Raw genomic sequence first — 24214 nt, 5'->3', positions numbered from 1 at the left:
GAGTTCAATAAATTTGATGGTTGGACTTGATGATCTTAGAGGTCTTTTCCAACCCTAATAATTCTATGATCCTCAATTTGCCTTCCCTTGTGTTGGCAGTTGGCAATCAAATAGTTACAAAACTTATATCAGCCCTTTTTTTAAAGCAATTCTTAAAAAAATAAACTGTTCAGAAATAAACTGATAAAAAATAATTGATTCCCCATATACCAATAAATTACCAAAATTATTTGCTACATAGAGAATAACACTTATAAAAACTCAAGGCAAGATCCAGAAGTGACACAGAAAAGCAACATAGCCTCTTTTTTTGTACAAAGCACTCATTTGTGTGCTCTGTAGTCTTGCTAAAGACGTCACCAAAATGCACTACATAGATAAGCAGTGTGGGGATAAAATACTGATGAAAAATCACTAGTGCTTTCAGCCTCCAGAGAGCAGCAGGTAACACAGCCGCAATCCTACTGCAGGTCACATTCACACACTCCAATTGTACTTGATATGGCTCCATGGCAGTTCTTCTTCCACTTGCACTAATTCAGGGCAAACACATTCCAATGGGTCTACCCAGCTCTGACATGGATGATTGAAAAATTAAACTCAGTCTATTCCTAGTCCTACTGGACCTGTCCGGAGGTCAGACATCATGACTATATTCAGTTTGCTTTAATCTGCTAAAAACATGAGGATTTTTTTTAAGCAAATGTGGTCCCTGAGACTGTGTTTCTTACATCTTTGTGGTAACCTGCTGATTTGACTTACAAAAAACCCAAACTCTTCCATATGCAGCTATCTAGAACCATAGAATCATAGAATCGATTGGGTTGGAAAAGACCTCAGAGATCATCAAGTCCAACACTTGGTCCAACTCCACTCCATTTACCAGATCAAGGCACTCAGTGCCACGGCCAATCTCAGTTTAAAAACCTCCAGGGATGGGGAATCCACCACCTCTCTGGGCAGGCCATTCCAATGCCTGATTACTCTCTCTGTAAAGAATTTTTTTCTGATCTCCAACTTAAATTTCCCCTGGCAGAGCTTGAGCCCATCGTGCCCCCTTGTTCTATTGCTGAGTGCCTGGGAGAAGAGACCAGCCCCCACCTGGCTAGAACTTCCCTTCACATAGTTATAGAGAGTAATGAGGTCAGATCTAGACAGGCATTGTAGGACTAGTCCTTCTACCAGACTGGAGATCAGTGTGAAGTAAGGCAGATTGCTAGTATGACACACCACAATACCAAGAAAAAAAGATTCCATTTAAAATATTTGGGAGCAGACTTCCTGAACTCACACAAACTTAAATTTTGAGAAGCGCAGAAGAAGATCAGTGGTGATATATGAATCCTACCTGGTGTTGTGGTGGAATAATAATCAGTGGTGCCAAAAGCCTCTGTTAAAAAGAGAGTTTAAAGTTTTTACATTTTAACTTAAAAAGCCGATAAAATACATGTCATAAAGCTTATTAGCTTTCTTACTTCTAATTCAGACTTCATCTTTCCTTAAATACATGACCATTTATAATGGAATTAAGTTACTTTTATCACAGAATCACAGACTATTCAGAGTTGGAAGGGACCCACAAGGATCATCGAGTCCAACTCTTCAGTCAATGGCCCACATAGGGGATTGAACCCATGACCCTAGCATTATTACAACCAAGTCTTAACCAACTGAGCTATCATCTTAGCATGGGAAATGCAAAAGCAGCAATGGGAATCACACATTTCTGTCCCAATACGATCCAGTGGCTCCAGGCTCCCTATTGTTCAGAGGAAAAAGTGGTGCTTTTAAGGTGACACAGGCTCTGTGGCATAAGTTGAATCATGTTCATGTTCTAAAATGTGTCTTTCCATCATCAGTGAAGACCAACACATTACAGACATGGAGGAATCTGTACTGATATGGGATGGACCTGCTCCTTGTTTTCAAATGCAAACTCAGGTAAAAAAAGGGTGGCAAGTTCTTCTGATTTTTACTGATCCTATTTAGCAGCTCATTGCAAGAACACACATCATGTCTATGAGGAAAGTGGTGTACATTATAGTTCTGTAAAATACCTTAAATTGTATCAGAAAGCATAGAAAATAGTCTATCTATAGATATACCCAAAAACAACATACTTGCTAAAAAAATAAACATGCCTAATTTGGGTTTGGGAAGCAATGTAGTATTTTGAATACAAATGTTAAGGTCATGCAAGAAAATCTGGATTAAACAAATCCCAGATATTAAAAAAAGAACCAAACCAAAACAATAAAAAACATGAATACAATGAACATTTCCCCTGAAACCTTACTCTCTTCATGCAAAATCTCACCTGCACTTTGGGTAGTCTCCTCTGAAGACATATCTGAAGTAGAAAAATTAATAACAGTAAAATCAATAAAAATGTAAAAAAGCCAAGAAGTCTAAATCTAACAAAATCTAAACAAGAGAGACATTAATAACATCTTGCCTGAAAGATTGATAGGATAGGTGATAAAAGAAACAACAGAGGATTCGGGGCCGGGGGGGAGATAAAGAAGTAAAAACTGCATTAATAAAGTATTTCACACTTATGAATTTTTTAAGATCAAGCATGCAAAATGAACACAAACTGAGGATTATTTATCAGTTCCACTTTAAGAACAACTGCAAAGCTTGTTAAGAATGTTCACATTATTTCAATACTAATAATTGAAATAATGCTCACATTATTTCAAAAATCTGAGTATCTGGATACAGATAGTTGGTAAGTGAAATGTTCCTTTTATTGGTTTTATTCTTTTAGAAGATGCAGATGAATTTTGCATATCCAATTGCAATAAATGCTTAATTCCAAGGGCTTTTTCCTGCATGAACTCACAACATTCCTGAGCAGAGATGACACTTGGTTTGGCAAACTGTCACTCCAAAGAAGCTATTTTTGCCAGTAAACATATATAAATAAAATAATGATGCAAAGTTTTTTTCCAGCTCCATCAAAAGAAATGAAAAACAACAGAAAATTAAATTAAGACAATAGAAGAAAATTTACAGAAGGATGTGATTAGTAAGCATATCTTAAATGTCAGCACAGGAAACCAAAGTGGTTAGAGGACCCCTTTGTACCATTCCACTATGATTAAATGGGCCAGAGCAGCTTCCCAACAGAAGAGCATTATACTTTCCAAAATTCTTTACTAAAAGCATCACTGCCGTTAGAAGTAATATCTTAAGTATAATAAAGTTGGTGCCTCTGCATAGATAGTTGCATATCAAGAAAAAAATCCACAATCTACTCCATTTCCCTGTGAAAGGGAAAGGTAACTTTTTTTTTCCTGATGCATTTATTTCAACTAGGGTAGCTATTTTAAGTATTTTTAAAATTGGCTTATTAATTCCATCAGCCGAGTAAACACTAAGCATATTTGGTTCCTAAGTAAAAACCCTGAAGACAATTAATTTTCCAACACAATTAATAAGCAGGAAAAGTATGAGGACTCAGAGTGAAAACTAAGTGCTGGTTTTATCTGTATTATTTTGCTTGGTGTATACTATAACAAATACTGAATTCGTTGCAGTTGCTACAGATGAACCATTGCTGAAGAAAGACTGTGTCTGTACAAGAAGAAAATCATGTGTGTTTCTGTCTTATTTCCTTTATCCAGATTACTGTATGTACTACACATTAACCAAGAAAGCAACTGGCTTTCAGGTACAAGGTAAGCTATTTAATTACAAAACAGAATGAAATAATTAATTTTCTCTTAAAAAATAAACAATGAAAACACTGAATGTTGGAACTCATTTACATAAAAAATTTTCTGTATTACCTCTGATAAATGCAGAAGATTTATTTAACAGGAAATAAATATATTGCAGAAATTAGTAAAGTCCTGGTTTTCTTACCAGAAATGGTTGTTGCAGCTGATTCTCCTGCCTCTGGGGATTTTGTTTCAGAATTAAGAAAAAAGAAAAAAGACCATTATGAAGTTTCAGGCACGTACATGATCATCCCCAGCAGCCGTGCCTTATAGTACCAAAAGTTTACTGCATTCACCAGAAGAGGGCAACACTGCCTTTTCAGACAGACACTTTCAGGTTGTCGAAAGAGGCAGATGAAGCAATCTCTGATTTTAAAAAAATTACATTTTTTATGAATTAAAATAGAACACAACACAAAAGGATTTCTCTTCAAGAAATACTGGACAGTTTGCACAGTATGTTACGAAACTAAAGATCATTGACCCAAGACATGCTACACTAGCCTGAAAGCCACATGCCTGTCCCAAGTGTTGGTAATTCTGGGAATGAGAATCCAACAGACACAACGGGATGGTGTAGCTGGGTATGAAGAAGGGAGATTTGCCATTTCAAATTCATCCCATACATATCTGTTCTCTTTTCTATCCTGCAAAAAAGCAGCATTTAAAAACCCCTAATTCATTTCAAGTTTGAGCCTCTGCTCTTAATAGGAACCAGCACACTATTTATACAGCAAACACTAACCCCTAGATATTTATATTGATACAGTGAGTATTTTGATCAAAAAGAAATTAGGAAATTTGATATCTGGTTCACACAGCAATTTCAAAGTTAGCCCTTTCACTCACTGGGTGGCTTTGGAAGGTGTCACAAACAAGTCAAGTCACAGTTATCACAGAAATACAACCTAAAGAACAGCTGGATGCAAATATGAAGCATTATTTTAAAAATATACTTCAGGTATTTCAGCATCTTCTCTCAAAGCTCAAAAGTCATCCTATAACAATGCTTACAATACATTAATTATACTGTAAAGCCTTTTCTACTCCTGCAGGAGATTTAAGTCAGAGATACCAAAAGTCCCTAAGGAAAACCAGATTTTTCTTTTTTATTAAAAATGGTAAACAAGGAGTTTCTGAAATGCTAATCCCTCATGATTCCTTGCTCAGACTGCATTTTCTCTGGAAAATTACTGATGCTATTTGCACTGTGAAATTGGCTAATAAGCCATAAGGATGACATGGATAGTTAATATCCAAATATTGGCATATGCATAGCTATCTCCAAGAATTAAAAATTAATAGCAGCAGCAATCTTCCTATATACTTTTTAAAATACAACAATGGGGAAAAAAACCCACAGAAACCCAACATACCTGCTATCTGCTTTCTGCCAGGCAACGTAGCAGTAGTTTCAACTGCAAAAAAAGAAGATCTTTTAGGAGCAGAAGCTTTTACATATACTTGTACATGCAAATATATATACAAACAATTTTAACCACAAGAACTTTTTAAATGCAAATATATATATACAAGCACTTTTTTAAACACTTTTTCTAGATGTGCTACTCACCTCGGTTCAAGCTGGTTTGCAAAACTAGTTTGCAGCCTTGAGAAATAAGTTTCAAGGCTTTCTGAAAGCTGGAAATTGAACTTTTTTGAGTTCGATTTTTTACTCAGTTTATCACTTTTATACTTATGCAAGATACAGATTAGGCCATGAGCTTTCCCACTTCCCTTGCTCTGCCAGTGTCTTTAGAAACAAATGCTGATGAATTATTCAAGAAGCGGCATTTTATTAATAAAAAGAGAAACACAAACATGAAACAACAAAAGAAAGCATCAGATCTGTGTAAGAAAAGGATGTGTTATTCCACACACCCTGATAAATGACATGAGATGTACTTTGAGAACACACGTACATCATGATGTGCATACACATCATGCAGACACTCACATGTACAAGAGCTGCACCATCAAAGTGCACTAAACAATGAGCAGACAGATCAGGCTGCCAGAAATGCAGTGGCTGGGGTGGACCTGGACTGTGAAAAAAAAGATGAGCTATTTCTAGCTCAGTGTGCCCAGGAAACATGTCCCCAGGGATGTGACACAGAGATGGGGCCTCAATCGAGGTGTAAGTCTGACAACTGAAGTTGTCACACAGGCTACAGGATGTGAAACATGGGCTGCAATCAAGTGAGCCAGGGGATCAAAGCCTCCCTGGGACAGAAGATGGTGGCTGGGCTACCAATCCATGAGGAGGTCTAGCAGACTGATCAAATCACATCATGGCTGCAAACCTGCCAACAAGGCAAGTGCCACGTGCTTCCTGTGCTGGAAGAAACTAGTCAGTGGCTACAAGTGTCCACTGCAGCCTATGTCACCACTCAAAACATCACCTTGGGCCTGGAAAAACAAGTGGCCAGGCAGCATCCCATCCAGCTAAGGCACTGCCACCCACTTCAGCAACCTTGATGGGTGAGACCCTGCCTGCTAGGGCAAGGAGGAAGGAAAACTCCCTTCAAGGCACTGAACCTGGTGGAACACAAGCAACAGCCAAGATGCAGACTCACAGGGGAGCAGCAAAAGGGAGATTCTCTCTGAATTGCTGGAGCTGGTGGGACAGTTTCGCCACAGTCAGTGCCTTGATATCTGGGCAGTCCATCATTACCAAAGTGTTGGCATGTTACACTGCTGGGTATTGTACCAAACTCTGTCACATGGCCCATGTGCAATGGACACCATCCAGATCTTTGGAGACCTTGCTGTTGTCTAGGTTGCTGTGGGCTACCCTCCACCACTGCTAATTCCCTCAGATACTGGACACCTTCCTTCTTCCATCACTGGTAGTTCACTTCCATCTGTAGTCTACATATGGTAAACAGACTGGAGTTGGACCAAGGGTTGGACTTGATGATCTCGGAGGTCTTTTCCAACCCAATCGATTCTATGATTCTATGACCATTCTATGACCATTCTGACACTGAATACAGTGGCCCAAGCTCAAATCAATGTGTGACTTCCAATAACCAACCATTTAGAGATGACACACAGGAAACAGAGCAAATTCCTGGGCAGCAAGGTGTGTGGGAGAACTTGGGCAGGTGGCTAGAGCAGGTTCACCTCTGACACCATGGGAGTTTACACCTGAACAGGCAAGGAATCCTGTTGAAATGGCAGACCATTTGAAGGGAAGATTTCTTGCTTACACTGAAGGCAGAGACTTTTGGTACTGTGTTGTGTTCCAGCACATACCTACCAGGCCTGTGTCCAACACCCTGGAAGGAGCAATGGGGTCTCTGGCTCTAAGGATACAAAAATGGATGCTGCAGCTAAACCAGAGACACAGCCCTGACCCCAACAGCCACTCCTGCAGTCAAGGGGAAACAATGGAAGTAGAGGCTGACCCTGTTAGTGAAGGAGGAAGATTCTCTTGGGGTGAGGTAGGAAGACGACTCGGAATAGGCAGCCTGTTCTGCAGCAGGACAGTCACAAGAACAGGAAACAGAAATGACAGAAATCATAAAAGAGACAGAAATGATCCAGTCCCTATTTCTGAGCAAGCTATGAGATGGACAAAGATGGCAAGCTGCCACCAGGGAAGCACAGTGCTGCCTGGATGCTCTAGTGCTGGGATACTGGGACCAGCGATCTGGAGTCAGAGAGTACATGAGGGCTTGAGGAGATGAACAGAAATGTCAGTTCATTTTTGCTGAATGTCACACACTGCATGAAGCTAAAACAGCAACTCTGAAATATGGCAGGATGAAAACATGGAAATCAGAGTAATTGTACTAGGTTTAATTCTTTTAGGTATTTTCATGAAACTTTTAATTTTAGTTAATTTACATCCTAGGTGGAATTTTTTTCATGTAAAAGAAAGAGACAGACAACCAATATTCTTAGTATAATAATGCACATCCATTAAGTAAAAATTATAAGTAAAAAATTACACCTTTATATATATCAGCCTACTGAATTCAAACTCTTTTAGTAAAGATAAAACCAAGTTACATCAAATATCCCATCTGAGACAACTACAATTCTGCTCACAGAGAAATACAATTTCTTTTTAACATCTGGAACTGTATGAACTTGACATACCATGAAAATGTGCATATAGTCTAAATTTTTACAGTCAATTTTCAGGAAAATTAGGACTTCTCACTGTATAGTAAGTCCAGATAAATGTTCTATAAGGTGTGTGTTCTAGAGCTCTTACATAAAGTGTTACTTCAACGTCGTACAGTGATTGGGGGTTATAGTACCTATAAAATTTTCTTAACACCCACTGTGGGCTCGGGGAAGACCCTTAAGAAACAATATTGACTTCAAGTAATATGCAGAACTGAAGGAGTAGTCAGATAAAACTGTTCTGTATTGTTTAAACAGTAAATATGTTTTTTATGTAGAATGAGGTGAATAAAAAGAATGGAGTAAATACTACATGAAGTGAACTTTTGGTTACAGAAGAAAGTGTCCTTCCACAGGAGGGCAAACTGAATTTCCTACCACAGAAAGTGAATTCCATCTCCAAACTTTACGTGTTACTGGTCCTGTCTTACTCTGTGGTTAGGACTTTGTGCAGAAGCCACTCCAATAAAAAGGCCCTGGAGGAAATCCAATTCTCAAAAGGAACCCACCTCTCAAATGTGCAGTATTTCACAGCAAACAAAAGATTTGCCCAGGAAATCTGGCCTTAAGATCTTTCTTTCATACCCTTGTGGATTCAGTGTAGACACAGTCTTGCTGTACACACACTGTGTTTTGCATCCTCAGCCTGCTTTGTGAATTTTTGAGAATACAAGCAGTACCCTGAGACACGTAAGAAAATTGTCCACTAACATATTTAGTATTGTAAGTTAGTAAGAAGACAGTGAACTCTAAAAATGCCAAATGCTTTTTACAACAAATCTAAAGTACAGGGAGTAAAATAAGCTAAACACAAACCATGAATACGGAGCTGGCAGATGCAGCCAGTGATGATGGAATGCATAACCTGAGGGGCACTTTTTTCTGGACACAAACCTAACCATTACTTCTCTTCCAGTACAATACTCACAAGCCTAGAGTTGCTAGAAATTATTTATGAGACTTGTCCTTGATCAAGGCACAGTATTAAGTTAACTAACAAAGTCTTTCCTCAGAATCACCTTTGCATACAGACAGGCGGAAGGAGAAAGGCTGTCACAAATTATTTAATATCACTTGCATTTGTTAACCCTCCTCCTTTGTTGTGTTTAAGAACTAGAAAAGAAAGTGAATAGGGTTTATTTGGAGAAGGATTAAAGTTCAATCTAAAATATCCATAAAGTTGACATGTAAAAAGGAAAGTAAAATAACTCAAGGTGTGCTAGTTACAAGCCAACAGAAAGTATTCTCCTTAGGTTGTTTACCATTGATAAGAGCAAGAAAATCCATATATACATGAAACTTCATTTATTTGCCCTATGGATTTTTATTTGTAACCCTGTTAGTTCAGGATCACCAAATCAACATACCTAATATATCCTATTCCAAAAGAAGACATCATATATTGTAATAATACTTTGCTACATTTTTCCTAATAGAAACATTCCTGAGGATTCAAACAGCAAATACATAAATAAAAAACATTGATTATTATTCTTTGCTTTTATTACAAGGGAGATAGAATAGGTCCTCACATAAACTGTTTACTTTCTTTTCTGAGGCAAAAGGCAACTCCATTAAATGAGATAAGCACCAGTTTCTGTTATTAATATGCATCACAAGAAACAAAAGCAGCAAGTCCCTTACTGTCTTCATTTCCCTTTACTGTTCCGATTCAAATATCTACAGGATAAGCCAAGACTTGAGAATACCATTCCTGCAGGCAGAGAAAACTGTTCCACTAGTACGAAACCTGTTTAGCAACCACAGCTCCACATAACAGCTGCTAAAACTGTGACAACCTTCATTACCCACAATGACTTTGTATGACAATGGGAACCAGCACAACTTTAGCAGCTTCAGTCTGGCAGATGAAACCCAACACTGACAGTACTTAAGGCCAGATGCACAAACTGATGGAGCTCTGAGAGAGACCAGTGCTTGACCCTGCCTGAAAAACAGCCTTGTGCTTACAGCATTCCTTAGCATAACAGCTCTGAAGTCTCAGGCTACAGGATGTGATGGTCTCTACTTGTCCTGCTGAGGCTGTTCCACCAAGCAACACAGAACTGAAAAATCAAATCAGCCAAGGGAAAGAAAGGCAGAAGGAAGTTTGTAACACAGTGGTCAAGATGAGACAGATGGTTCGGAACCCTGCACCAAAGGCACTCTCACTCTTAGCATGCCATTTGTTCAGAAACTCAGGCACAGGATACAGAAAAATTGCTTAAAGCACAAAGAGTGTACAATGTTCTCTATCGCCAATGGGAAGAACGAAAAAAGCCTTTTTCTTCTCCCTACTGCCAATCTAACTTACAAGCTGTACACTCCTTCTGAAACCTTTTGGAGTGGCCAACACCCTTTCTGATTCACCTGTCTTCAGGCAATCTGCTCTACCAGAGGCAGTTCAGTTTTTCCAGGGTGGGGAAGTGAGAAGCAGCCGGAACCCGGCAGCCGATAGCAGCTTCGTGCCAGAGCTGAACTGCTGGCAGCTGCTCCTTGTGCCCCTGCCTCAGGGGGCAGTGCTGCTGCTGCTGCTCAGTAATACTCTTCTACCTAACGCTTCTTGGTCCCCTTCAAACTTTTGCAGAAAGCATCCTTTGTGCAAGTCTGACACAACAACTACACGGCTTTCTTAGGAGGAGAAAGGGTCTGAACTGTAGTGACCTGGAGGCTCCACATGGAGAAGCCCTTGGGACAGGTGTGGATGGGCAGGGGACAGGGCTGTGCCAGCTTGGCCTCTGTCTCTGAAACACAGTGAGGGGATGCAAGGGGCAGCTGCTTTCTGGTCAGCTCCAGACACGAAATAGGCACTGAGCACTTAAGGAGCAGCAACAGCCCTGGCAATCTGTAGAAGCACAACAAGATTCCTGACACAGTTATGGACTTACAGTCCGGGGCCTAGATGACAGGTTTGTTAAATGAAGTGCCTAAAATTTTACTTATATTAATTGAAAGACATGCCAAAAATGAGAACAGTTTGTAATACCACCCAGGACTATTCTTTTAAAGTGCAGGTACCCTTGACCATGTCAGTTCTCCCCAGCACAATCCAAATGGAAGAATCCCAAGGGACACCTTGGGGGCTATGTGTAATATGGTCTCCTCAAGCCACAGCACTTGGCTGTCACCACAGAATGGCATTAGATAGCCACAACTGTATGTTGCTGCTAAGATCAGTTTTGACTTACAGAGGCACATAAAAATGAGGAAATTCTTAAAAATTCGATTTTTCTAAATAAGAACTTAGAGCAAAACTTCTAGTGCTGAAAGCTTTTTCACCAAAAATTCATCTCACTCAAGCAGGGGAGTTGATTGGGACTAAAAAATCCCACCAGAAATACCAAAGTGGAAGTTTTTATTCCAAATAGATACATAATATCACCTTCTGGTTTGAAAACCATTTTATATTGAAAAGTCAATTCCATAGTGCATTTTTTAATTCTGTATAAATCCTCTTCTAGACGTTCTTACAGGCAACAGTGACTGGTATGTATTACTGTGCAGCAACAACTGTCCATCTGCATTCAGTGAAATGAAAATGCCTGGCACTAACACTTTTCACAGGACTTGTTCACAAAAAAACCTGAGAAGCTCAAACAGCAAAATTTCAAGATGGTTCTGTTCTAAAGTCCAGCTTATGGAAACGGGCACCAAAAATATGACATTTGATTCTTATATTCACAGTAAATCCATATTTTCTATTAAAAGATTGAGTCTCTCTAACATTTGATAAACCTTCAATGAATAAATGTTCTGCCAAAATTAATGATTCAGTCACACAAGGCATTAATAACAGGAGCACACCAAAATCCTCCCCAGCTAACAGTTGTTAATTAGTTAGCTGTAGATTGTAGACATTAGCCTATCTTGACTTAGATTTTGAGGCAGATTATATAAAAATTTTATAGATAAAACTTACATACAATCTTCATTTTATGTTTTGATGCCCCTCATGACACCTCATACCTGCTCTGACGCCCTGTTGTGGCACCATGGAAGAAAGGATGAATTATCACTGCCCAGGGGACAGAAACAAATGTAAGAAAACAATGACATTGCTTGTTCACATCAGGGTTTGTCATCAGGGCCAGTTTTACTTATCCTTAATAGAAAATCTAGGTACAACTATTTTTAACTCAGCTTTGATGTTACACAGCTTTTAAGAAATCAGGTTATAAATACAGTTTTTATCTGTTTGTAGAAAGCTGTACATTAGGTACTAAGTTGGATCAAATCTCCTATTCTCTGGCAAGCTGATTTCCAAAAAGCCACTTCCTTTGATATCACAGAAGAGGGAGGGAACGAGAGCAAAAACAGGGCAGGTCAAATATGCATTCTGTTAATAGGTACAAAGCAGAGTGGTACATGACTCATCAAAAAGGTACTCCAGAGTTAGGTACTTTTTTCCCCATCACATTTACTTCCTTCAGGAGCTTCTAGAGGTTTCTGTAGTATTTTGTCCTTACAGTTTTAGAAAGAAAATTGTATTGGGGCAAATAATTTACTTTTTCATCTTCTGCTTTCATGATGCACTCATGAAAAAATACATACTTATAATATATATTAAATATGATACAGCACAAAGTTTGGTAACCAACAGAATGGGATGCAGCCTGGATGAGTGGCAGCTTCCTTTCCACTTTCTGCCTGAGGACATAAAGCCTTGGCACTCCAGTCTCCATTCCAGGAAAGGTGATCCTGTCATCAGATGGGCACACAGCTTGGAAAATCTTTAAAAGGAATTATATGAGCCTAAAACATACCTCCTGCTGCCCACACCTGCAAACTAGAACAACAGCCCAAACCAAAGTGTTCCTCTTCCTTGAGAATGCAAAGGCAAAATAGTCACACAGGGCACTGGTCACCTCTCATTTCTCCCAGCAGCATCAAATTGTTTTGTTTCCAGAAGCCTGGAAACCTCCAGCAACACCACCAGCAGTCTCAGCAATACTGAGAGTGAAACACATATATGAAAAATAGGGGGCAACAACTTAAACTTGAAGGCTGGACAGGACAGTTTAGAAAAATCTAAAATGCCACAATATATTAACAGAATTTTAATTATTAAAAAAAAAAGAAACAAAAAAAACAGGCGACCAAAAGCAACAGGCACTGGGCTCCTCCTAAACATTAGAGCGCTGATACCATGAATGAGATGACAGCACTTTACTGTCAGTGACACTACTTGCAGTTTTGCCAAAAATCATGTGTTTTATTTATTCATTGAAATTTGTTAAAGATATCCCATAATCTCTGTGCTCCTTGCATAAATGCACAGTTAAAAGTTTGGATATTTATATCTGGATTAAGAAAGTTACTGTTTAATGTGTAACTGAAATGATTAATGTTTAAACGGTGCATTTCTTCCCGCTGTGAAGTTATTATTAAAGGCAACTTGCAAATATCCCACGTAAAAATGACAACTGAAGAGCTGGTGCTCACAGGTGACTAATTTTCAAGGGTTCAGCATTTTAAACTCACTTATTTTCTTGTGGGTTTATTCTCTTAAACCACCCCAAACTTTAGATTACTTAATAGACTGTTTTGTTGGATTATACAGAGGCAATAGTGATGTCATTCATATTGTCCACATTAGAGTTGGTAGCTACAGAGGAATCATTCATCAAGGAACAAGATACAGAAATTCTCCAGTTAGAATTTGGACTAGTAAGCACATCTTCTTTCAGTTACACATTTTTAGAGAGCGGGAGATGATCGGTAAAGTGAGATACACTCAACCTGTGCCACTCTTTTCTCCGTATCACAGCTGTTATGGCACTTCTCATTCCCAGCAAGAGAAGAATTACCAAAGGAACCTGAGGAATGTAAGTGGAAGGCCAGTGACGCACAACATGTGTGGCCTCCTTCCCTCTTTGGCCCTATCTGTACTACTTACACCTGCTCAGCTACGCCAAGCAGAGGAGAACCAGAAGACACTGTGACCAGAAGAAGCAAGAGTTTCATCTTTAACTCAGATCTAAAAGCTTACTACTTGGACTAAGTACCATTAGTCCAAGAAATGTGATCAGCTCTCATCACAAACTGGGAAGCAGTCAGATATGTCCTTTCTTCCAAATCTTCAGATGCATGAGAGATGTAGTTACTGCAAAGGTAATCCCATCCACTTCTGGGGAATAAACTACTTGGTTAAAGTTGAGCATGCCTTAAAGTGCTACATAGGTTTGCAAATCTTCCCAGAACCAGGATTTTGGTCCCTATTAGACCTTACACTAAGAAAAAATTAAGAGTTAAGAAAAAATTAAAACTAATTTTTGGTAATCTGAAAAATTAGCATAAAATAAATTATAAAGCCTACAAAAAATAATCAGAAGAGTCAACAAAAAGAAAGGCAGGAAAAGGAGGTAAGGAAACATAAGGTAACAATGTAATGTTAAGTGGGTCAATTAGCCAACAGCTTACACTGGACAAAGATTTTGAGTGGATAGGCAAAGGAGAAATCACAGAAATTACGGTAGCCTTTGACTGACAGTTTACAAGTAATTGTTTTATGTAAGCACAAAATTCCAACCAGGTCACAAAAAAAATTCTGAAACTTGTCCTCCGGCACAATTATGACTGTAATGAACCACTTCCTCCTCACCTTTTGTGCCTACACAGGAGGTACAGCCCTTTCCCAAGCTTTATTCCTGGGACAGTTATATTCTTTGTAGATGCAAAGCCAGACCTTTCTGTTTTAACAAAAAACAGAGAAGCCTCTCAAATTTGGTAATTTTTACACAGATTCAGAGGAACTTAGTGAAAGAAACCAGACTGTAAGACTTGTAGCATTATCAGAACTGCCTGACACTGACTATCAGATATTCCTACTCTAAGTGCTTTGTTATCTATTGAACTGGTATTTGCTAAATACATGCTTTTCACAGGATGACTTGGGGAGGGGCAAGCAGATAAAATGCATCTTTTACTGAAGAGAGGCAAATTGTAAAAAAAAAATCCAGAGAAAATCTCTTTGAAAAGCTGTTCAGCTCCCAAGTTATCCAGAGATTCCACAAGCCATTAAATCATGACTTCTACCATCATTAATCAGTTTGGCTGGAGTAGGATGTTGCCTAACCAAGCTGATCAGTGATGCTCAAGGATGCTCTACATTCCGAGCAGAAAGTGCTGGAACTGAAAACAAGGAGGTCGTCCTTTAAGTACATCAGTGAAAGAGAATCAGATGCTCCACTCCATGCAGACGTATCTCTCTCAGACTTTCTTTGCAGAAAACTTCTGTCTGGTAGCCAGAATGTTCCCCCTTTCAGTCTTAGGACTGTGTTCCTTCAAACACAGTCACACATGCATAAAATAAAGACATTCTTTCTTCAGCTCCTTTCCCAAATCACATAACCCAACAATGATGTCTTCCCATCTACAGCATGAGGGCCAGCAGAGGCTTTTCATTCATTACTAACCAGTTTTACCAGCATTCTCCATGAGTCCTGCTTTGTTGGACAAGTTTCTTTCTCTCCCAGAAAGGTCACCTTATTTTAATGTCCTTCTAAAACACTTTGAATCTACCCAGTCAGGCAGTGGTTACAACATTACATAGATAAAGATATTTTTGAATCTGGACAAAATAGATAGGCACAGTTTTTAAGGAAAAAGGTGATGAAGACCAAGACTGGTGCCACAGTTTAACTGAATCATTCATGCTATGGACAAATTTTAGGAAACAGTAACTGAGCCAGTCACCTTAAAATCTCTTAGGGGATAATACTGTTTCCTATGATTCATAAATTGGATTGCACTGAACCTTGATTCGAGTTCATCTTTCTTGCTAACAGATAGGCTAGGAAAAGCTAAAATGGGCTTATTCTCTTGCTAGAACTCAATTTCTCTGAAAATAAAATCTTGGTTTGGTTTGATTTAAAACTTTTTATGGTTCTTTTTCAGAGCAGAGAGCAATGTTGAGAAATGTGTGAGAAACCATTTGGCCATTTCAATAAAGGAGACTGATAAAGAGGAAGAAATCGGAGCCTCCAGTAATTTTTAGATGTAGACCTTACCAGCTGAAGATGGTGTAATGTCCCAGTGAAGCAGCAAAAATGTTACACTCATTCCCCAGCAAATGTGCACAAGGAGGACCAGCAAAGCTTTCCTTTGTATTTATTCCCTGAACAGAAGGTGTGTAAATTAATTAGATGATGTTGATACATGCCCCAGTACTCCATGGAGTTTTTTGGTTGCGTTCATTGTCCTCTCATATTACATTCACAGTAGATACAACACAAAAGTTGAAACAAGTTGAAAGTTTCTAAAGAACTGCTGCTATACATCTTCATTTGGATAAAAGGTAGCAAAAGCTGCAGGTCTTCACATGTTCTTATTAAGAATTAAGTCAGAAATTATTAACAGACTGAGACTTTGTAAAATCTGGAAATGTTAGATACATTCAGATTAACTTCTGACTAAATTACTCTTTCAAAAACAATGCAATGGTACTTACCACAGGGCAAAGAGTTATCCTCTTCCACAGTCATGGTATAGGTCCAATCCTCCTTTCTCCAGCCTATAACACCACTGTCCTGGCAGTCCTCAGATTGTGTTATATTTGCTTTGTCCCACATTCTGAACATGTACAGTTCCCCAGTCATACCCTGGTTAGGTGATGCAGCTGCACCTTGCAGCTTTGAACAGCCAAGTAAGAACTGGCCTTTTCCAGGCAAATTCATTTTCCCCCTTAGTTTCTTCCTTAATTTTTTTATTCCATTTATGAATACAGTCATCTCCTCATCGTCACTTTTCCACTGGATACATATTTGGTTCCAAGTGTTTTCATGAAGTCTTGCTGTTTTATTTATTTGATTTCCAAACAACCATATCTTCAATTTACCATGATCTCCCATAAGTCCAAGATCATATTTATTTGTAGAGCGATTGGTGTGAGTCTCTTGAGTGTATACATATGCTGTCCATGCACTATGGGATGAATACAGCTTGAGGCGCACACACACAAGGAATTCTTTCAAGGGATGCAGAGAAATTCTTGATGACATAATCCAAGGATCTTCACATGCAGTCTTAAAGACAGCTTTGTATCGCCCCAGGAAATCCTCCTGATCTAAATAAAGAAAAGGTGATTTGTGAAATTATTTTCTTTTTAAAAGTATCTTTTATATGAATGTTATTCTTCCACATAGTCCTGTTCCTAGGTAGTTATCTAGGGAGTGTTTAAAACAACACATTAAGAAATAACCTTGTAACTTACTCCTTTGGTGTTTCAGTTTTGGGGGTTTTTTTGGGGTAGGGAAGTGACAATTTTGGAGGCAGTCAATAAATCCTAGCTGCTCATGAAAGTTTTGAAGCAAAACTCATGCACAAGACCAAGGATGATCATGTAAAGCCACAGAATCATTTAGGTTGGAAAAGACCTCTAAAATCATCAAGTCCAACTGTTAATCCAGCACTGCCAAGTCCACCACTATACATATTTTAATATCTTCAGGGATGATGACTCAACAGCTTCCTTGTGCAGCCTGGTCCAACACTTGACAACCCTTTCCATCACAAAATTTTTCCTAATATCCAATCTAAATCTGCTCTGGTACAATTTAAGGACATTTGCTCTTGTCCTATCACTTGCAATCTGGGAAAAGAGATCAACCCCCATCTTCCCACAAGCTCCTTTCAGGTAGTTGTAGAGAGTGACAAGGTCTCCCCTCAGCCTTCTCTTCTTCAGGCTAAACACCCCCACCTCTCTCAGACACTCCTTCTAAGACTTGTGCTCCAGACCTCTCACCAGCTCCATTGCCCTCCTCTGGACCCACTCCAGCAGCTCAGTGTCTTTCTTACCATGAGAGGTTCAAAACTGAACACAAGATTTGAAGTATGGTCTTACCAGTGCTGAGTACAGGGGGACAATCACTGCCCTTGTCCTGCTGGTCACACTATTTCTGAAACAGGTCAGGATGCCATTGGCCTTCTTGGTCACCTGGGCACACTGTTGGCTCATGTTCAGCTGCTGTTCATCAACACCCTCAGGTCCTTTACTGTCAGGGAGTCTTCAGCAACTCTGCCTCGAGCCTGTAGCACTGCCTGGGGTTGTTCTGACCCAAGTGCAGGACGTGGCACTTGGCCTTGTTGAACCTCATACAACTGAGGCTTCATTCTGCTCCCCATCCCTGTATTCTGGTCCAGGGGGGCAGGTATCTGGAGAGCAACTGATCTTTAAATAAATGACTAAGGCAAAGAAGGCATGAGCCTTTTCTTCATCCTTTGCCATTATGTTTCCCACTTCATCCAGTAAATGCTGGAGATTCTCCTTAGCCCTTGGTTGTTAGTACATTTATAGAAACATTTTTATTGCCTTTTACAGCATTGGACAGATTGAGTTCTAGCTGAGTTTTGGCCCTTCTGATTTTCTCCCTACATAATCTCATGCCATCCTTGTAGTCCTTCCCGAGTTTCCTGCCCCTTCTTCCAAAGGTCATAAACTCTCTTTTTTTCCTGAGTTCCAGCCAAAGCTTTCTGTTCAGCCAGGCCAGTCATCCTCCCTGCTGGCTCATCTTTTAGCACGTGGGGATGGTCTGGTCCTGCACCATTAAGATTTCCCTCTTGAAGGAGAATGTTCAGTCTTCCTGGACTCCTTTGCCCTTCAGGACTGCCTTCCAAGAGACTCTGTCAATCAGTCTCCTAAAGAGGCCAAAGACTGTGCTCCAGAAGTCCAAGGTTACAATTTTGCTGACCCTCCTCCATACTTCTTCAAAAATCAAAAACTCTATCATTTCATTATCGCTTTGCCCAAGACACCCTCCAACCACCACATCACCCACCAGCCCTTCTCTGTTCACAAGCAACAGTTCCAGTAAGGTGCCTTCCCTACTTGGCTCCCTCACCAATTGTGTCAGGTCACCTCCCACACACTCTGGGAACCTCCTGTACTGTTTGCTCCACTCTTTGTCATGTTTTATTTCCAGTAGATATACGGTAAGTTGAAGTCATCCAGGAGAACAAGGGCCAGCAAACATGAGACCTCTCCCAGGTACTTATGGAATATTTTGTTTACCTCTTCATTCTGCCTGGGGGTCTATAACAGACTCCCACCATGATACCTGCCTTGTTGGCCTTCCCACAAACACTTCAGCCTATTGTCACCATCATTAAGCTCTAGACAATCAAAATACTCCCTAATGTAACACAGATACCCCACTGTCTCTCCTTGCCTATCCCTTCTGGGTTTAAAGCCATCCCCTGCAGCACTTTGGGTGTGAGTGTCATTCCACCATGTGAGCAGTACTTAGATTGGTTCTAAGTGGCAATGGAAAAGAATAAACATATTCAACCCAACAGCAACCAGCAGAATTATTTCCTCCCTGCCCAACCCTACAGCATGAATTCACTCATTCAGTTTGGCCACTTGTCAGAGTCTAAAAGCAAAAGTTCAGCATGGAAAAAAATTTTTTAAAATTACTTAAAAGCTGGGGTGATGAAGACTGGATGGGGGGAAAAGTGTCACAGAAGACAAGATTTTTAAATACAGATTTAAATCTACCTACCATTTTTAGTAAAAGGATTACTACAACTGAAACAGATCTGTCACCTTACAGTGTGGACAGACAATGAAGAAACAGATTTTATAAAGGAAACAGCCAGCTAGTTATATGCCAACACTTGTGACACAGTCCCTCCAAATAAAAATAACTGCTCAAGTCATTCATTATTAAGTAGAAATTATGCTGAAGGTTTTGAAATATTTGATGCAGCTGCTGTTCCTCATAAAGTGTAAGTCAGAAGTTTACTTGCATGACTCACATAGCCTCCAAAATTCCTGTAAGCAATCTTGAGCATGCAGATATGGCCAAAGTGACTGCTTAAGGAAGTTTCCTGTCACAGCTTCAAAACTTGAAGTCACTGTTAACTCTCAAAACTGACAGATTGGAAGTTAATTTCTGAGCAAAAATATTAATCCAAACTTGAAGTATCATCATCAGACTTTATTTTGGAAGTGAGCAAATTCTGAGAGAGGTTTGATTTCATGTTAAGCATTAAATCAGAGTTGATGTGCCAATAGTGAATTCAGGGGCTGCTAAATGCTATTACATTATTTAGGGGAATTGACACTTCAAAGGTGTCAAGGGAGGCAGAGTGGATATAAACTCGCAGATGATTATAGTCGTAAGGCAGGTAGCCAACAGAAATTATGGAAAATGACAACAACACGATCAAGATTTTTCTGGTCTGCCTTATAGCATTCAAAAAGACTGCTGTTGATCAGTATGCAAGGACTGAAGAATTAATTTGAACTAACAAAAACATTTACATAAAGAAATTTATGGAAACTGCAAAGACTTTGCACTAAAGAGTTATAAAAAAGTGCCAAAAAGGGGTGCTAAAGTTAAGAGAATCGATATCAATACTATCTGAATTGTTATAAGAAAGGCTTGGAAATTTTTCTAGGCTTTATGTACCCAAAGATTGCTGAAAAAGCACAAAGGAAATCATAACCACAGTCAGAAAATGGACTTTGCTGTTCCAAAGGGAACATACACAGTAGAGCATTATGTTGGAAATTAATTATCAGTATTATCTTGGCTAACTCTTTGATATATGAGTGGATGCAATGTAAGGAGGAGATGACATGACATTAAACCCTTTGGAAGTTCTGTTAATCATCACTTAATTTTCTCTAGTAATAGTACCTGTGGTCTGTGGCCCACCCTTGACCAAGGAACTGAGGAGCTGGAACCGGCTGTGCCCTGACATGGCATTCCTGGCTGACAATCAGTTTCCTTGGGTCCAGACAATACAATACATTCAGAAAAGTATCTGTGAACATACCTCTGTCACCACAGCACAGAAAAGGTAGCCTAGTACAAAGAATGCTCCAAACATCTCCAGAGTAAGAAAAATAAGGAAAAAAACCCCAACACCATTTGGAGTGAAGGAAAGTCCATGTAATAGTAATTGTGGGCTGACTTTTCAATGTCATTTGCTGTATTTGGGTACATAAGCCCTTTCAGAAATGCAAATTTTCCCTTCTTACTACATTTATCTCTAACAGATGCAACACCTGGGGGTTTTAACCTCACTAGAACTGAAAGTCAATAAGTATGTTCTCCTAAGCCCTAAAAGAAATCCTGAAACACATGCACATCCTTCCAAATGTTTAAAATAAACTTTCTGAGAATGACAACATAAACCAAAAATGCACTCTCTTTCTTTTTTCCAAACATTTCTATAGTGATAATTGAAATCTTTACAAGACACAGCCAACCACAGGTAGTAAGAATTACACATACAGTACCAGTGTAATTTTCCTTACATTACTTACAAATTACCATAGCCCCAGTGTAATTTTCCTTATATCACTAATAACCACTGTGCCAGCATAGCTGAGCAGTAACAGAGTCAAGTATTCTCTTGAAAAAAGAATAGTCACAAGTGTTACTACTGACACTTGTAGATGATACAGAGGTGAAAAATGAAATCCCCCTTTGTTTTTCTATGACATCTGTCCACCTGCTTAACAGCTCTGTCCTTTTTACTGTTTAAAGTACAAGAGGTTAAAACCTCTTCATCTTAGTAGCAGTTTTATCATGTGAATCCCAGATTCTGTCTCAAAGAAATAATTTTCTGAAAATTACTACATTTGGAGAATTATAATTAGAATTAGTCTAGTCTGTAATCCTATGAAATCTCATTGCTTGTACAACATTGTTAAGCAGGCACACTTAAATTTAAAAAAAAACCTGGCAGTAAATTTGAGCTGCAAGAAGCTCTGACTTTCTAAGGTAAAATTGCATGCCATGACACAGGAAGCAGCTTCTGAAACTACCCATTAAGTACATGGCCAAAAACACTTCCAATTTTTTGATACTCCAAGCACAATAAATATATTACACACTATTGAAAAAAGGGAATCTTTATGGATGACAAACACTGTTATCTTTATCAGTTGGGGTCCAGAGCAGTGAGACTAACCACTAGTTTACAGAATAGCCATGAAAAAACATAAATTACTTTACTTTACTTTATTGTACTTTACCTCACATGAAAGTATTACAAAAGTTATCAAATATGTACAAGAACCTTATGAATTTATTTTTCATTTACTGTTACATAATGGGCATAAATTGCCAAGTTCAGATGTGTCATTTTTGTTACATGTTTTGGACTTTGCTACATTTTCCTTGGCCATATTCAGATCAAGAGAATGCAGAAGTTCTGTGCTCATAAATGGTCTAAACAGAGTGAAGCTCAAATAATCTTGCAGTGTTTTTGTAAGAGCAGTGTAAAAAATTAAACAACATGTTCTGAAAATAGAAACTCTTGCAGTTTATAAAAATAGCAAGAAAATAATTTGTCTTGTAATTACATAATGCGTTTTAGTTCTCTCCTCATCCATAACCTAAAAGAAGTTACTACCAATTCTTTTTTATGAAAACATAAAAAGCATCCAAAATGCTAAGTGCCAACTGTTTCATTTCTTCTTAGTGACAGTTTTTCCTCTGGATTCCAAGAGGGCAAAAATTTGCCCATTCTCAATATATTCAAAAGTCCTGTTCATCAAGACTAATGCTATTTATTTGCAATGCCAACACCAGACAAATGAGGAAAAAATTCTCTTACCCTTGCCAGCTGTAGCCAGGAACAACTGAAGTAAAAGGACTGCTTGAACAATCCTGAATCTCAAGAAAATGTCCTGTATTCTGCCAACACAGCATTGCTGTTTTCCCCAGGCAAACATTCTAGAAGAAAAAATTAAATAAATAAACCACAATGACTACAAAAAGTGGAGGTTTATGGACATTATAACAAATTATGTTTCCAATACAAAAGTATAAATCTTTACAACTCTGTTATACTGATGGGTATATACTGTATATAAATGCACTGCATCTTGCTAAGACACTAAGAAAGAAAGAGCTGTTTGCTGAAAGGAAAAACAAACAAAACGAAAAAAACCCACTCAAGTTCTAATTCTCCAAAGACTCAGAAATACATCAGAGCATGACTCCTTGCACAAATAAGACTTTCAACATTTGAAAAACAAACAAACAAAAACTCCAGAAGATACAAGCACGCAGAGACACACAAAACCCCACCCAAACAAACAAAACCCCACAGAAACAACCCAACCCAACCAAAGGCTGACAGAGCAAGCATGGAGAGCTTATCCAAAAGCTTTTTTAATCTCATCAAGCATGTAAGAAAACAACTCTTCAGTCCCCTACCCACAGGTAGGGGACTCTCCTGTGCCATTTCAACAGAAACGCTGTGAACTCCTAAGGAAGAAGCAAGACTTTCATTCCCAGTCCTCATCTCCTTATCAAGACAAGGAGGTACAGCCAAAAAAAAACAAAGCTAAATGCCACAAGTCACTGTGGGCAGCAAGTTCATGGAGAGTATCATGGAAACCTGGTTTGTCCACATTTCTTCCTAGTGATGATTGTCTAATATGAGCAGCAGGAGATGGTGTTGGAAAAAGAATATTCCCCATATTATGAGAAATAACAACCTATGAAATTATATGATTTTTTTTAAAGATCTTTTACAAAAAAGGTACATCTGAATATTTTCCATGCTGAAAGAAACATTAAGTGAAACATTCTGGTGCTTTTTGCACACATTAATTCTTAAATAAAAAGGTTTAGAGATATATAATTCCTAGGGCTTCTATAATTGATTCTTGAAACAGCTGCAAAGCAGTAAACTTTTTATATTGACTACCTTTAATGTATCAGCTTTATGGTAGAGGAGAGCATTCTGCACCACACCAGAAGTGTAACTCTGCCATCACAGGTCTGGTGTGAGTGTATTGGTCAGCACTGCTCCTGTTCCCAAACTGCACATGCTGGATCAGGCTGCTCTAGTTCAGGCACTGTAAGTGGTGAACTCTTTCAGGAGCTGTAAATTTGTGTTAAGGTTAGGGCTAAAACGTTGGTGTTTGGGGGTGGGGGTGGGGGGGAAATAGGGGGTGGTGGTGTTTGTTTTGGGGGTTTTTGTTTGTTTGGGTTTTTTTTTGTTTTGGGGTTTTTTGTTTGTTTGGGGGTTTTTTTGCAAGTATTCACACAAATGTAAATATTTGTTAACATAAACTGGTTACTATGGGCCAAACTCTGCAAGAGAAGTGCTACAGGAATAAACAGAGAGACAGTGAAGTTGCTACATAATTAACAGTTTGGAAACTGATTAAATGTACATGCACATGTATGTGTGTATGGCCTGATTTGGGAAGGGCTCTCCCCACGTGCCCTTCCAGCCTGCACAGTGGGTTTTTTAGGTGAGGCACAGCGAGTGCAGAACTGGCCCCACCGTTTCAGTCCTGAGGTCCTTCTGCCACGACCGAGTGAGCTTGGACAGTGACAGGGAAGTCCTTGGGACTGTCACAGCACCCGGTACTGACCGGG

The 24214-nt window shown here is 39.1% G+C and overlaps 1 protein-coding gene across 3 annotated transcripts in view; it reads right to left on the bottom strand.

Moving 5' to 3' along the window:
• The window catches only part of ADGRG2 (adhesion G protein-coupled receptor G2), a 59104-nt gene that overhangs the window by 24995 nt on the left and 9895 nt on the right, over window positions 1-24214 (bottom strand). For all 3 annotated transcript variants that reach the window (XM_071555103.1, XM_071555040.1, XM_071555177.1), the window contains exons 2-7: window positions 22434-22552; window positions 16312-16926; window positions 5102-5143; window positions 3871-3903; window positions 2318-2350; window positions 1349-1390 (exon numbers count right to left, since the gene is read on the bottom strand). In XM_071555103.1, coding sequence (XP_071411204.1) covers window positions 1349-1390; window positions 2318-2350; window positions 3871-3903; window positions 5102-5143; window positions 16312-16926; window positions 22434-22551 — 883 coding nt within the window. In that variant the 5' untranslated portion in view covers window position 22552. The remainder of the gene's footprint in view (window positions 1-1348; window positions 1391-2317; window positions 2351-3870; window positions 3904-5101; window positions 5144-16311; window positions 16927-22433; window positions 22553-24214) is intronic.

Source organism: Pithys albifrons, chromosome 1 (genome assembly GCF_047495875.1).
Source record: "Pithys albifrons albifrons isolate INPA30051 chromosome 1, PitAlb_v1, whole genome shotgun sequence".
In the NCBI taxonomy this organism is placed as follows: domain Eukaryota; kingdom Metazoa; phylum Chordata; class Aves; order Passeriformes; family Thamnophilidae; genus Pithys; species Pithys albifrons.
The sequence above is the reverse complement of the archived record's forward strand: the minus strand, read 5'-3'. Positions and strand labels throughout refer to the sequence as shown.